The sequence below is a fragment of the Mus caroli genome, chromosome 6 (assembly GCF_900094665.2).
Source record: "Mus caroli chromosome 6, CAROLI_EIJ_v1.1, whole genome shotgun sequence".
Taxonomy (NCBI): Eukaryota; Metazoa; Chordata; class Mammalia; order Rodentia; family Muridae; genus Mus; species Mus caroli.
The window spans coordinates 17,571,112-17,584,052 of NC_034575.1; the positions used below are offsets into that span (position 1 = coordinate 17,571,112).

General features: G+C 42.4%; 1 protein-coding gene across 1 annotated transcript; it reads left to right on the plus strand.

The window, feature by feature from the left end:
• The first annotated feature begins 2,622 nt into the window (after positions 1–2,622).
• On the plus strand, positions 2,623–12,869 carry Wnt16 (Wnt family member 16). The gene is made up of 4 exons (XM_021165682.1): positions 2,623–2,997; positions 3,167–3,414; positions 5,296–5,582; positions 12,115–12,869. The coding sequence occupies exons 1-4, from the start codon at positions 2,903–2,905 to the stop codon at positions 12,577–12,579; spliced, it is 1,095 nt and encodes a 364-aa protein (XP_021021341.1). The 5' UTR covers positions 2,623–2,902; the 3' UTR covers positions 12,580–12,869.
• The last annotated feature ends 72 nt before the right edge of the window (positions 12,870–12,941 follow it).

Here is a 12,941-nt window from a genome sequence, read left to right on the forward strand (position 1 = left end):
AAGAAAGAAAGAAAGAAAGAAAGAAAGAAAGAAAGAAAGAAAGAAAGAAAGAAAGAAAGAAAGAAAGAAAGAAAGAAAGAAAGAGAAAAGGGGCCAGAGATTTGGCTCAGTGGTTAAGAGCACTGACTGCTCTTCCGAAGGTCCTGAGTTCAAATCCCAGCAGCCACATGGTGGCTCACAACCATTTGTCATGAGATCTGATGCCTTCTTCTGGTGTGTGTGAAGACAGCTACAATGTACTTACATATAACAATAAATCTTTTTTTTTTTTTAATGAAAAGAAGAAAGAGACGGAGTAAAAGAAAATCTGCGGGCATATAACAGGCTCTCACTTGTGAAAGTTCACAGAGCCTGGCACTCACCTGTCTGCTCACTGAATGTCAAGTGTACCCCTCCAGCTGGGTGAACTAATGGACACGTCTACTTTGTTATAAAAGCACACACAGAATCGCAACCCCCACCACCACCACGGCCCTAGGCCACATGAAAGAGACACTATAGGACAGTGTCTTGGACCTGAAAATGTTGTGCTGGTGGGCTGATTCCCTAAATGGCATGTTCTGATGTCTCTCCCAAGGCTTTAGCAGAATGCCTGTGCAGCACTGGATCCCTAGAATGCCTGTGCAGCACTGGATCCCTAGAATGCCTGTGCAGCACTGGATCCCTAGAGGAAACATGAAGGCAGGATTCAGCAGGCTCGTCCGTCTGGCCCACAACTCTGGATTATCCTGTGTGTTCACGGCACACTTTACTTCCCACACTGACTGTATCAGAATGTAATTGTGAGTTTACTTGTCTGTTTTGTCAAGTAAATTATGATCTCTACAGCTGTGTGGTTCAGTGCCAGTCTCACATTTTAACCCAAAGCAGTCTCAATATATATTTCTGAATTAAAAAAAAAAAAAATCAAACACAGTTGGCCTTTAAAAATCAGCTTAAATCTCCACACCCTCTACCCAAACCCAAGATTGCACCCTCTCCAGTTTCCCTTACAAGGAAGAAATGTCTCTATTTTCAGCCTTTAGGCCACTTAGGCATCTGTTCGGGATGTTCCTCATCACGTTAATTCACTCTGTGAGCTGCGCTTCAAAAGACTATCTGCTGCTCCGGGACCAATGGCTGTGGAACAGCTATGGGTGTACTGTGGTCCCTTCTTGGAGAGGCTTAGAGGATAAAGTGGGCTTGGATAAAGGCTCCGACTTTCAGAGAGGCCACTAGCTATTAGCCAAAATATTTCTGGATCAGTAACCATACCCTATCATCAACTTGCCTTTCTAAAAATTACAGTGTGGTTTTAGGACCTGGTACGTAGTGTGCGCGCAGTGCTTGCTGGATAAAGGAGTGAATGGGACAGGATGGGTGTGTGAGTGAGCTTTGATTGACCTTAAGTGAGGCCGAGGATTAGAAGCAAGCAAAAGCTGTCCAAGCCTTTCAGTGATGAGGCTAAGTGCGGTCACCCACTGAGATGATAGCACCTGGAGAGTTTACTAACATTCCAGATGTCCTCTTGGGAGCAGGTGATGGAAACCCTGTGCCTGTAAGTAGAGGAGGCAGGACTCTCTGATACCACAACAAAGCATATTCCTGGCACCTTCAAAGGGTTCTTGAAGACAAAACTCTGACTACTAGTTCTCAGAACCCTTCCTGCTTCTGAAGTACATTTGGTGAAAGCCTAAGCTGCCAATTCCATTTACCTATAATCTCTGTTACTGATGATCAGAATTCATCTGGCCTTAGATTTGGCTGCCTGGCTGGGTTTTACACTGGTGGAAAGGGCTCTTACTTCCACAAACTTCCATAGGTCTGCGCATGCAGTTGGTGTGGGTGCAGGATTTCTGTTGTCGTTGTTTCCACTCGGTAGCTCTGTGGAAGGTATCCTTGGGTGGGGGGTGGGGTCATTGTAGGTCAGAAGAGGGTAGGGACAGCGCTCATCTATTTGGAATGAATGCTCTAGTCAGCTCTCACCCATTTGTCTGCCTGCCATTTCCCCCCTTAGAAAAGCCTGTGCTCTCAAAAGCTACAGAAATAAGACAAATGAGAAAAGCCATCACAGAACCCAAGTAAAATACGGGGAAATTTGATGGAAAGCTGGAAATAAATGTGTATCCAAATGACACGAAAAGAACCCTTCTCGCCTATCTTCTCCGCTGCCATGGGTGGAAAGATCAGCTTTTTGTGGTATCAATTCTGACCTTATAAAGATAATTCACCAGTGAGAAATACAAGAAAGAAGAGCAGAGTGCTTCCTCACCTCCCTTCGGGCCCCCCACCCCCCACCTTTACCCTTTTTACTCAAAGGGTAAATCTAGACGTGGCTAGATTTTCTCTCAAGGATGCTAAGACGTGCTCATCGTTTCTTTGCTCTCCGCTTGACTCAATCTCGCAGTGACCTCCTCTAAGGACATTGTGAGAGGAGGAAAGGTCATGACACTCCCAGGTCTAGTTAGACAGTCACGGAGGCTCAGCCCAGGAGCGCCCCCCGCAGAGCCCACTGTTAGCCAATGAGACATTGAAGTTTCCAGATGGTGAGGTACAGGATTGCTGCTGAGCCAATCAGACTCCAGGCGCGGTCGGGGGGGAGGAGATGCGAGGAGAAGCCTGGGGCGATGGAGACACAGAGACATCAGCAGAAGTTTCTCACCTTGGAAAGTGAGGGAAGCTCCCGCATCTCCAGCTCATACTCACCTCTGCGCCAGAGGACCCTAGGCTACTTTCTCCGCCTTATCTTGCCTAGGGGACTGCTGGTAGTCTCTGTCCTTGCTGCCCTGTTTAATGTTACCTTCCAGAGGAAAGAGAGCAAGGAACAACTGGGTGCTAAGAAACTGACCCCAGGCCCTGCGGGCCTCTGGAGAGAGGAGAGAGGAGAGGAGTGGTTGGGGCTGGGGGTCTCCATGCGTGGGCCATGGACAGAGCGGCGCTCCTGGCCCTGCCCAGCTTGTGTGCGCTGTGGGCAGCTGTGCTGTCGCTGCTCCCCTGCGGAACCCAGGGCAACTGGATGTGAGTATGGGCTCTGTGGAGGCATATAGGGTGGCTGGTCAAAGGGATGACCCGTACTAGTGGGCTTTCAACTTGAGGCTGGGAGAGAAGGGGTGGAGACCCTAGGAACGCTTTTGGGGTGGGGGAGGGAAAGGGGAGAGGCTTACCTCAGGGGCGCCGCGTCTTACAGGTGGTTGGGCATCGCCTCTTTCGGGGTACCGGAGAAGCTGGGCTGCGCCGACTTGCCGCTGAACAGCCGCCAGAAGGAGCTGTGCAAGAGAAAACCGTACCTGCTGCCTAGCATCCGCGAGGGCGCCAGACTGGGCATTCAGGAGTGCAGAAGCCAGTTCCGACACGAGAGGTGGAACTGTATGGTCGCCACTACCACTTCCACCCAGCTCGCCACAGCCCCCCTCTTTGGCTATGAGCTGAGTAGCGGTGAGTCACCAGGACCCTCGGGGATGGTGGGACATACAAGTCGACAGCTTTTCTGCGTGTACCTTCGATAGAGTGTATAGCGCCTGCACAATTCGGTGCTGGCAAGGTCTTCAATATGGAACATTTGGTGCGGCGTGGGGGTGGGTGGGGGGAACTGGGGCAACAAGGGCCAGCCCCCAGTGTGCAGGTGCGGCCTGGGGAGGGACGTCCCAGATCTACAGAAGGACTCTTAGAAGGGCTGCGATCCTCCTTGCTTCCCCTGGCCCCTGCCAAAGTTTCAGAAAAACTGAGTTCCTAGCCCATCGACCCCTAGGACCCCATGGCGCCCCGCTCCGTGGGTGACCAGCTGGACAAACATGAGGTCTACAGCCGGGAATGATGCAGCCGCATCTGCTTTGATTTAAGCAGCTCTGAGGCGCCCAGAGCTGCGGACAAGTGGCAATTGAAGCACAGCCACGCGTTTTACTGACTCCTGGGAACACCAGGTTTAGTGCACAATGGTGATTTTCTTTTTTAAGGGACTGTCACCTGAGTGCGACTTCTGCGTCCCCCACTTTTCTGTTTCTTCCATCTCTCCTTAACCGGGCGGGAGCTATCTCTGCGGTACGGGGAAAGTGCAGTGGAAAAAGAAAAAGTTCTTCCTACAGATGTGTTGACTTAGCGGGGATGGTGGTGCTAGGACGCTTCCTGAGATATTAGCAAAGTAGGAGTTTTAGGCCCGAGGCACTGAAAGATGCGCTGTCGTTTTTTAAAGTTCGTTTCCGTTCGTACTGCACTTTGACCCTTCTCCACTCAGTTTCTGCACGCGCCTCCACAGAGCTGTGCATCCCAGCTCTGAGTTTTGTCTGGCAAGTGATGCTGAAGGATCCCTGGCCTGGGGGTGGGGGTTGGGTAAGGGCTAAGAACCAGGAGGAGAAAGAAAGAATAAGAGAAAGAATGTGTCCTAAACAGTTGCTGAGATGCAGAAGCATTCGTTGCCGAAAAGGTTTATTGGACAAGGGGCGTGAAGCAGTTTCTATTCCAATCTAAACATCTGGAAAGAAAACAGTTGCCTGCTGAGGCCTTCCGAGTCTGTTTTATGAACGTCTTAATGGAAATTCGATTTCAAAGATTTTAACTCCAACTTTACTGATGGAGTACAAAGTGCAACTGTTTCAAAGTAGTATACTTTTCCACAACAATGCATTTTTACAAGTTTTCAATTATCTTCTTCTCATTAGTTATATGACTATAAAGCCAGCTGCACTGCACTGTGTAAAATGTTAACAACTCAATACCAGTGATTGTTATTCATCATATTCTCCCGCTTTAAAACCTTATCGTTGATGTGAAAGAAAACGAATATGTATCTACCAGTTGTCTTGATTTTTGCTAATTTTAGTTTGCATAGAATCTATTTAAAGAAAAATCACACCAAAATTTTCTGATTGTATTTTGCGAAAGCAGCATACTTTAAAAAAAAAAAAAAAAGATACGGAATCTGTTTCCTTTTTAATTGCCCATTTACATTGTCCATATAAAGGATTTACATTCAGCGTGTACTAATAAGCTACTTCTAGCTATGAACCACTAAGGCAGGTACTAGTGAAGCTTACACATTGTTTAAAAACATGAATTGTAATATACGAGGAGAGTGGGTGACCATATGGCACGTGTCATCCCTATGTGGAATACAGACCAATAATGCTGCTTTTTAAAAAAGAAAAAGAAAAAAAGAAAAAAAAATCTAGGATAGTAGATTTCCTTTCCAAATATTCACACATTATTGTAAACGCTTGAAAAACTTGATTGCCTCCTAAGACAGCAAGTGAGAGGTTTAGGTTAGGGCTGAATGTCAACAGAAAGGGCCGGCTCTGTCATTCATCAATGTTTTCTTCCTAGGCACCAAGGAGACAGCATTCATTTATGCCATCATGGCAGCGGGCCTGGTGCACTCTGTCACCAGGTCATGCAGTGCAGGCAACATGACCGAATGCTCCTGTGATACCACCTTGCAGAATGGTGGCTCACCAAGTGAAGGCTGGCACTGGGGAGGATGTTCTGATGATGTCCAGTACGGCATGTGGTTCAGCCGAAAGTTTCTAGATCTTCCCATCAGAAACACCACAGGAAAAGAAAGCAGAGTCCTGCTAGCCATGAATCTGCACAACAACGAAGCGGGGCGGCAGGTATGTATTAGGAAATTGAATAAAACTTTAGTGTCGCTGGGTAAATAATACTGCAGTTAATGCTTCCGGGTGAATCCATGCCAATGATTTAAGAGTCAAACGCTGACAGTATAAGAAATAAAATAGGCAGCTGTTCCTTCCTGGGTGTGCATTGACTGTGTTGGTTTCATTTAGACAAACACCATTAATATGAGTTGAATTCTGCAGCAGCGTGTATTAATGTTGGTGCACTTTGTATATCAAAACATTATTAAATAAAAGATATACATGCTCCTGTTGTTTTATTGGTTGTCAGATAGACTGATTTCTGGCATTTCCAGGATGAGATTTGTATCTATCATTTATTGGGCCGAATCATGTGTTATCCCCTCATATGAATTTTGATTATTGTTTTAAATCTACTGTTTAGTAGACAACAATTCTTAAATGTGTTAATATGTTGTCAGGTTTATATTTTTCTCCAATAAGTGTTCTTAAGGAAACTACAACCACTATTTTTTTGTTCAGCAAAAGTTGTTTATGGAAAATTGACAGGTAATTGGAAATTCAAAATAATATACACTATATGTCAATGTGTCTGTCTTAAAAAGTTTATTATGTCACAGAAAATATGTATTCATAAAAATGTTAGTCTTTTGGGAAAGTTATAGTGAATTGCCAAACTTCAACAGCTTCCTGAAGTAAATTCAGACAAGTTGCAGTATCTCTTAGGAACAGTTAAAGTATATGTTGCATTTGTTTTTTACGCTTTTGGCAAGCGAATAATGAGGCTCATTCACAATGCTTGGAAGTTTCAGCCAGTTTTCTTTATTCAACTGCTTGCTTTCGTTGAAAATACTAAAAAGCTAGAAGTCTCAGTAAAATATTACCACAAATCTACATCTGCATTTTCATTTCATTTGAACGTGAAATTCAAACAGGTAAAGTAGAAAACAAGACTACTCCGTGAGGAGGCTATGACAGTCCCCCATAGTTTATGTAGGAACTTCAGAAGTGGACTTTCTGTTGCTAACAGTTGCTGTTGTTCAGCACCGCTGTTAGCTGCATGCCTTTTCCCCAGATGCTCATGTTCAGCACTGCATGCCTAAGGTTTCTCCTTGTGAAAGCAAGACTGAGATGCTGACTGACTTTAAATAAAGGAATAGTTGCTATTTCTAACATATTAATAGGAAAGAAGTTAAATGCAATTAACCTATGTTCCTTTAAACTCTAGCATTTTGCTCAAAAAAATCACCAGGGTGCATCAAATCACTATGTTTAAAGGATGAGAAAACAGTTACATAAGTATTCATTATTAGTTGTTATTTAAACAATTTGATAGTGATTTAAATATTTCACCAAAAAGAAAACAAACAACAAAACAAAACAAAACAAAACAAAACAAAAACCTCAAAAGCTCATCTTATGATTAACTCTTAAAGAAAGTTGGGTCTGAGCTTATGGAAGACCTTAAAACATTTGTATTAAAGAAAATTTGTTTTATTAATAACATTTAGTTTTATTTCATTTTAAATGCTAGCAATTGCAAATTAGGTAGCAATATGAGAGTCTATCATTGTTAATACTTTCTTAAATGGTTATGTACGTTTTAATTTTGTTCAGCATCAATATTAATACACTGCACTATTGGCTGGGGAAACTCAGTTTCTCCATACTACATAGCTTTTTCACCATTTTTCTGTACATTCAGAGGGGTATGTTTTGTGCAAATTTCAGTTTCCTTTACTGATTTTTTTTTTCACTCACATTGTTCTAGGTAAAATCCTAAAATACTACAAAACATTTACCTCATTATTTTGAGGGTGTTTTTATTGGTCTTTTCTCCAGAGGTATTATAATTCAAAATATTTTTGTATTTTTCTTTCCACTGGTAGCATTAAAAAAAAAGTCTAGATAAACAAAAAGCAGGTTTCTCTAACATAGACGAGAAATTGACTCAGTTTTTAATATTGGCCATTATGATTTTGATCTGTCAGGCATATTTTTCTGAGCAAAGTTTAAGGTCTGCATTCAATTGAGCTGGTTTTTTCTACTCTCAAAATCCCAAACTCAAACTGTAGGAAAGCGTTCAGAGAAATGTGGGTACTGGCGCTTAGTTGTACTGTGAGCAGGATAGATGATTTTCTAACCGCTGACCTTAAATACTCTGATTCCCAATTGGTTTCTGACACCATTCCTAAAGTTATGACTCCAAGAATAATGTTGCCGGGCGGTGATTGGCTGAGAGAATGATGTGATGTCTTCCCGGGGCAGAACTTCTGGGAATAATGTGACTTGGAATATTTATGGGTATTTCTTTTGGTGTGCTGAAAATATTTCCATTCTTACCATGTCTACCTCATAAACTTTTAAGTTTTCCTACCCCGTAATTTGTTTTTTTTTTTTTTTTTGAGTGACTCAACGAAGTGGGCAGGGCAGACCCCAAATTTTCATTGACCTGTTTCGAGAATATTTATATGGAGTTGAACAACACAACCGTGTCTTGTTTTTCAGCAGGTTCAAATGTATTGGGGGGTAGAAAGAGATGAAGTCGGTCAGAGGAATAGGAACGCTACATGCTCATCCATCCATCCAATCCTAACTCGCAGTGTTCCTAAATCAAACAGGTCCTCTCACGGCTCACACAATGAATTGTTGGTTACAAAATGTTCCACGCCAGTTTCTGGCCATTCCTAGGAAAGTCTGGATAAAGCAGTGTGTAGAAAATAATCTGCATTAAGTTTGACTTAAAACTGGGAGGCAATGAGTCCTTAAACCATCTCTTAGGTGGTGTCTGTTTTTGCATGGAGTTGCAGGGATATATCTTTCCTAATTCACTGCATTAGAAACTTACCAACCCAAAGCTTCCATGAGGAACCCCTGCAGATTAAATGCCACCTTCCTAATTGCTCTCCCATTGTTTACACTATGGCCAACAAAATGGGCACATCTGTTTGCAATAGTTAACAAAACCTTCCTTTGTTACCATTGTTATAAACCTTAACAACTCAAATAGAGGAGAGAAAGGAATTTTCCCATAACCGCACACAATCCATTTGGTTGCTATTCTCTTTTCCAGTTACCAGAAAACATCAAGCAACCACTGCAGCCCATACTAGCTGCTTAACGTTAATTAAGAACCGCAGCAGAGAAGATACAGGGCACCCGTTTTGGAGAGTTTCGGCAAGATCTTTAAATATACTTATTTTTCCGCTTTCATTCCTCTGTTTTTCTAAGATTATCTTGCTGAGTTACAAAGACTTTATATCATATATCACCAATTTATGTAAGACAAGTGTCTTAACCACGCTGTTTATTTTTCCATAAAATTGGAATCACAGCTAAGTACTTGTTCATTAACTACATATTAAATAAAAAGAATTTCTTGCTATAAAACCAGATCAAGTACGTGATCTATGAAAATCGGTTCCAAGAAACACTAATGCGGGCAAAGTTGAACCGTGTGTGTGTGTGTGTGTGTGTGTGTGTGTGTGTAGCCTGAAACTCCTCGTTTCATAAAATTCTCCAAGCAGTAACTGTCCTGCTCAACTTCAATTCCGAGTTCTATCTCTGGAATATTATGGGGACAAATGACATGTGAAATGTGTGAATTCTTCTCCTCGAGGTACATTTATATATGTAAATTCTTGGAGAGAAAAAGTATGTGTCACATCTGTGATAAGAATACTATTTCTGGGCTGGAGATATGGCTCAGCCGTTAAATGCTAGGCTCACAACCAAAAATATAAGAATATTTCTTCTACTTACATTAGGGCTAATTATGATTAAAAGTCATAGAACTAAAAGTTTAAAAACATAATAGTGGAAATTCAGGAACACTGGGATTTAAAAAGAGTTGTTCTCTAGAGTAGGAAAATCCCTCAAAATCCTAATTTAAGCTTAGTAGCTGACAAAATCGAATTTGCAAGTCTCTTTTCTTATTCTTGCAAACTATGAAGCAGTTGGGTGGACTCACACTGTCTGGGACAGAGTTATGCCTGAGCTGGAGGACAGCCCGTCAGCTTCTGGGCTTTGGGAGGGAGGCGCTGACCCCACCAGCAGTGACTTTGCTTCTGTCACCTCTTCTCAGTCAGAAAAGCCACTGCGGGTGTTTTAAAACTGCTTTGTGTGAGTGAACAGTTCAAAGGTCATTTATTTGACGTGCCATCCACTCTGTCTTTGGTGCTTTGCAAACCAACAACGCCCATGTCTAAAGTAGAGAGTAAAAGGAAGTTGGGCTCTCTCTCAGTCCTGACCTGAAGGGACGGCAGCTTTAAATCAGCAAGTGATGACTATCAGGAACGCCGATCTGGTTTAAACATACACTTACTCTCAGGTCTGGGCTTCTCGGACAATTTATTTTATTACCTACACTAACTGAGTTCTTTTTATTTTTTTTCTTTCCGTACCCATTACCACTTAAAATACGAACAAAGGTCACTGATTGCATTAATTTTAAACATTTTTTCTGCATGTTAAACTTTATCTATAGATCTCTTAAAGAAGCAAGTATTTTGCAAATATCAAATGTCATAAATCAGGTTATCTATGTGCCATATCTTATTCAATAAGTTGTTCTTTTATCACAATAGGGTGGTTCCGCTCTGTGTACTAAGAAATAAATGTAATTATTAGTTTAGGAGCTTTAGGAATAAGAATTATAATATCATATGTTCTATAAAGGACAGGGTTTGAGTACTGTTCTATTGATTGTTTTAAATGCTACCGAGAAGTATTAAACGTTGTACAAATCAATATCATATGTTCTCGTTTAAATCTGCAGTACAATAGTTTGAAATATTCTTTGTGGTTAGACTGTTAGACTGTTAGAAAAATGCCCTTCAGCAGACATCTCAGTAGTAATAGAGCCTTGGTCATTTTGTAGTTTTGATAAGAGCTGTAAGTAGAATTTAAACTGCTTTTGTGAAATTATTTAATTGCTTAATTTTTAACTCACTGAATTGGGTAGATTAATTTTTCATTTTGCCCTAACATGTTGACAGAATGTGAACTCTACAACTAGTCCTGATGATCTGTTAACCTGCTCTGCCATATGTTGAATACTGACCTCTGTAAGAGCTCAGAGTCCTAAAACTAGAACCCTCTTGATTGTTAGTTTAGGTGCATTGAAAAATTCGTCTTAACTCATACACCAACTTCATCAAAGACAGGAGCATTTAGACCTTAGCAAGCCTCAAACAAGGGGCTACTACAAATGTTTGTGGCTTCATTTAGTGCCCCAGGCTGTATAAGCTGAATTCCACCCTTAGAAATGAATTTAAAATTATATTAACATGGGCATCTTTTCCTTTTCTTCAGACAAGATCCCCCTCTGCAGCCTAGGCTAGCCTGGGGCTCACTAGCCTGGGGCCCAGGCTAGCTTCAAGTTTACAGCCTTTCTGCCTTACCCTCCCCAAAACTGCAATTCCAGGCAATTCTCCTCTTCTTACTCTTCATGTTAAGATAATTCTGTTTATCCATAAAGCACTGAAGTTATGTTTTCAATTAATTTTCCAGAAAAGTGGGGGAATTTGTCAGCAGCCACCACACTCTAGTTTCGTCTCCTTTAACTCGAGGCAAGGCTGCTTGTGTGGTCTATAGCCAGGGCTTAGCATGGTCTCATTCTCACTTTACCCTGTCATGTAACTGACTTTATAGTGACCAAACCTAGGAAGACTCACTAGATTCAACATGTGTCACAACAAGGTACCAACTATGTCATGTTCACAGCTCACCCCAGCCAATCAGATTTCAAGAGTGTGAGAAACTAGTTACTTGCAAAATTCTCTTGATGTTTCCATGTGTGCAGTGGAAAAGCTGAAGGCAACCGCCCTGTTAATGCTTTGTGTGATAATCTCCCGAGGCTCCGGTTTAAAGTGTAGCTTCTCATTCTGTCCCTGACTGAGAGCCAGGGTTGCCTACATTCCTTACAAGGGATGCTGGAGTTAGTGATCCATGAACCATACTCCGAATAGCAAGACTTTAAATGGTATCGGAAACATGTAGGCAGCCACGTAGCATCATCCGTTCTCACCCCTCCCCCTGCAAATGTGTGAGATTTCAGACCATCTTTGGTGAGTAGCAAAACTAGGTGACCTGACACTAATATATTTTACAGATTTTATATAGCTATTTATTTATTTATTCATTCATTTATTTATTTAGTATAGGTGGTTAATGCTCATGCCATGCTGCACAAAGCATATGGGTGTCAGGAAGACACCTTGAAAGAATTGGTTCTCTCCTTCTACCATATGGTTTCCCAGGAATCCATCTCAAACCTTCAGGCTAGACCCTCTGCACTCCCCCAACCCCCATTCCCCCGCTGTTTTAAATGTAGTGTGGGAAGGTTTTCTGTGTAGAGTCAAAACATTTAGACAGAAATAAATGACAAAATATTTGAACTCTAAACAACCTTAAAGATGGTTTATGTTCAAACCATCATTTTTATGGACGAAAGCGTAAGAAACTTGAGTGGCTAGTTTTAACTGTTTCTGCTGTTGAATGAAACACTGCACCAATGACATTTGAACACAATCGTTGTTGGTTTTAGGCTGTCGCCAAGTTAATGTCTGTGGACTGCCGCTGCCACGGAGTTTCCGGCTCCTGTGCTGTGAAAACCTGCTGGAAAACTATGTCTTCTTTTGAAAAGATTGGGCATGTTTTAAAGGATAAATATGAAAACAGCATCCAGATCTCAGACAAAACCAAGAGGAAAATGCGCAGGAGAGAAAAAGACCAGAGGCAGACCCCCATTCTCAAGGATGACTTGCTGTACGTTCATAAGTCTCCCAACTACTGCGTGGAGAACAAGAAACTGGGGATTCCTGGGACCCAGGGCAGAGAGTGCAACCGGACATCAGGAGGCGCGGATGGCTGTAACCTCCTCTGCTGTGGCCGAGGCTACAACACCCATGTAGTCAGGCACGTGGAGAGATGTGAGTGTAAGTTTATCTGGTGCTGCTACGTCCGCTGCAGGAGGTGTGAAAGTATGACCGATGTCCACACGTGTAAGTAACCTCTCCGTCCAGCCTAGCATGAGCCACTTCAGTAGCAACCAAGGTGTGGTGTTGGCATTTGGAGGGCACCCCTACTGTGCACTGCTGGGGAAGTCGCTGCCTTTAAGGGTGTTCCCAGACCCCTGGGCTAGTCTATGATTTCTTTCTTTCTGGCAGACTTCAAATCACAAGCTGATCCCAAGGATTGCTTGGGATTCTAAAGTTGAAAAGGTTGGCAGTCGCCTTTGGATGGTTTGGGGAATATACATTGGCATACAGGGAACATCAATCTGTTTCTGAAGCAATGTGGAAAAAGAAAGAAAGAAAGAAAGAAAGAAAGAAAGAAAGAAAGAAAGAAAGAAAGAAAGAAAGAAAGAAAGAA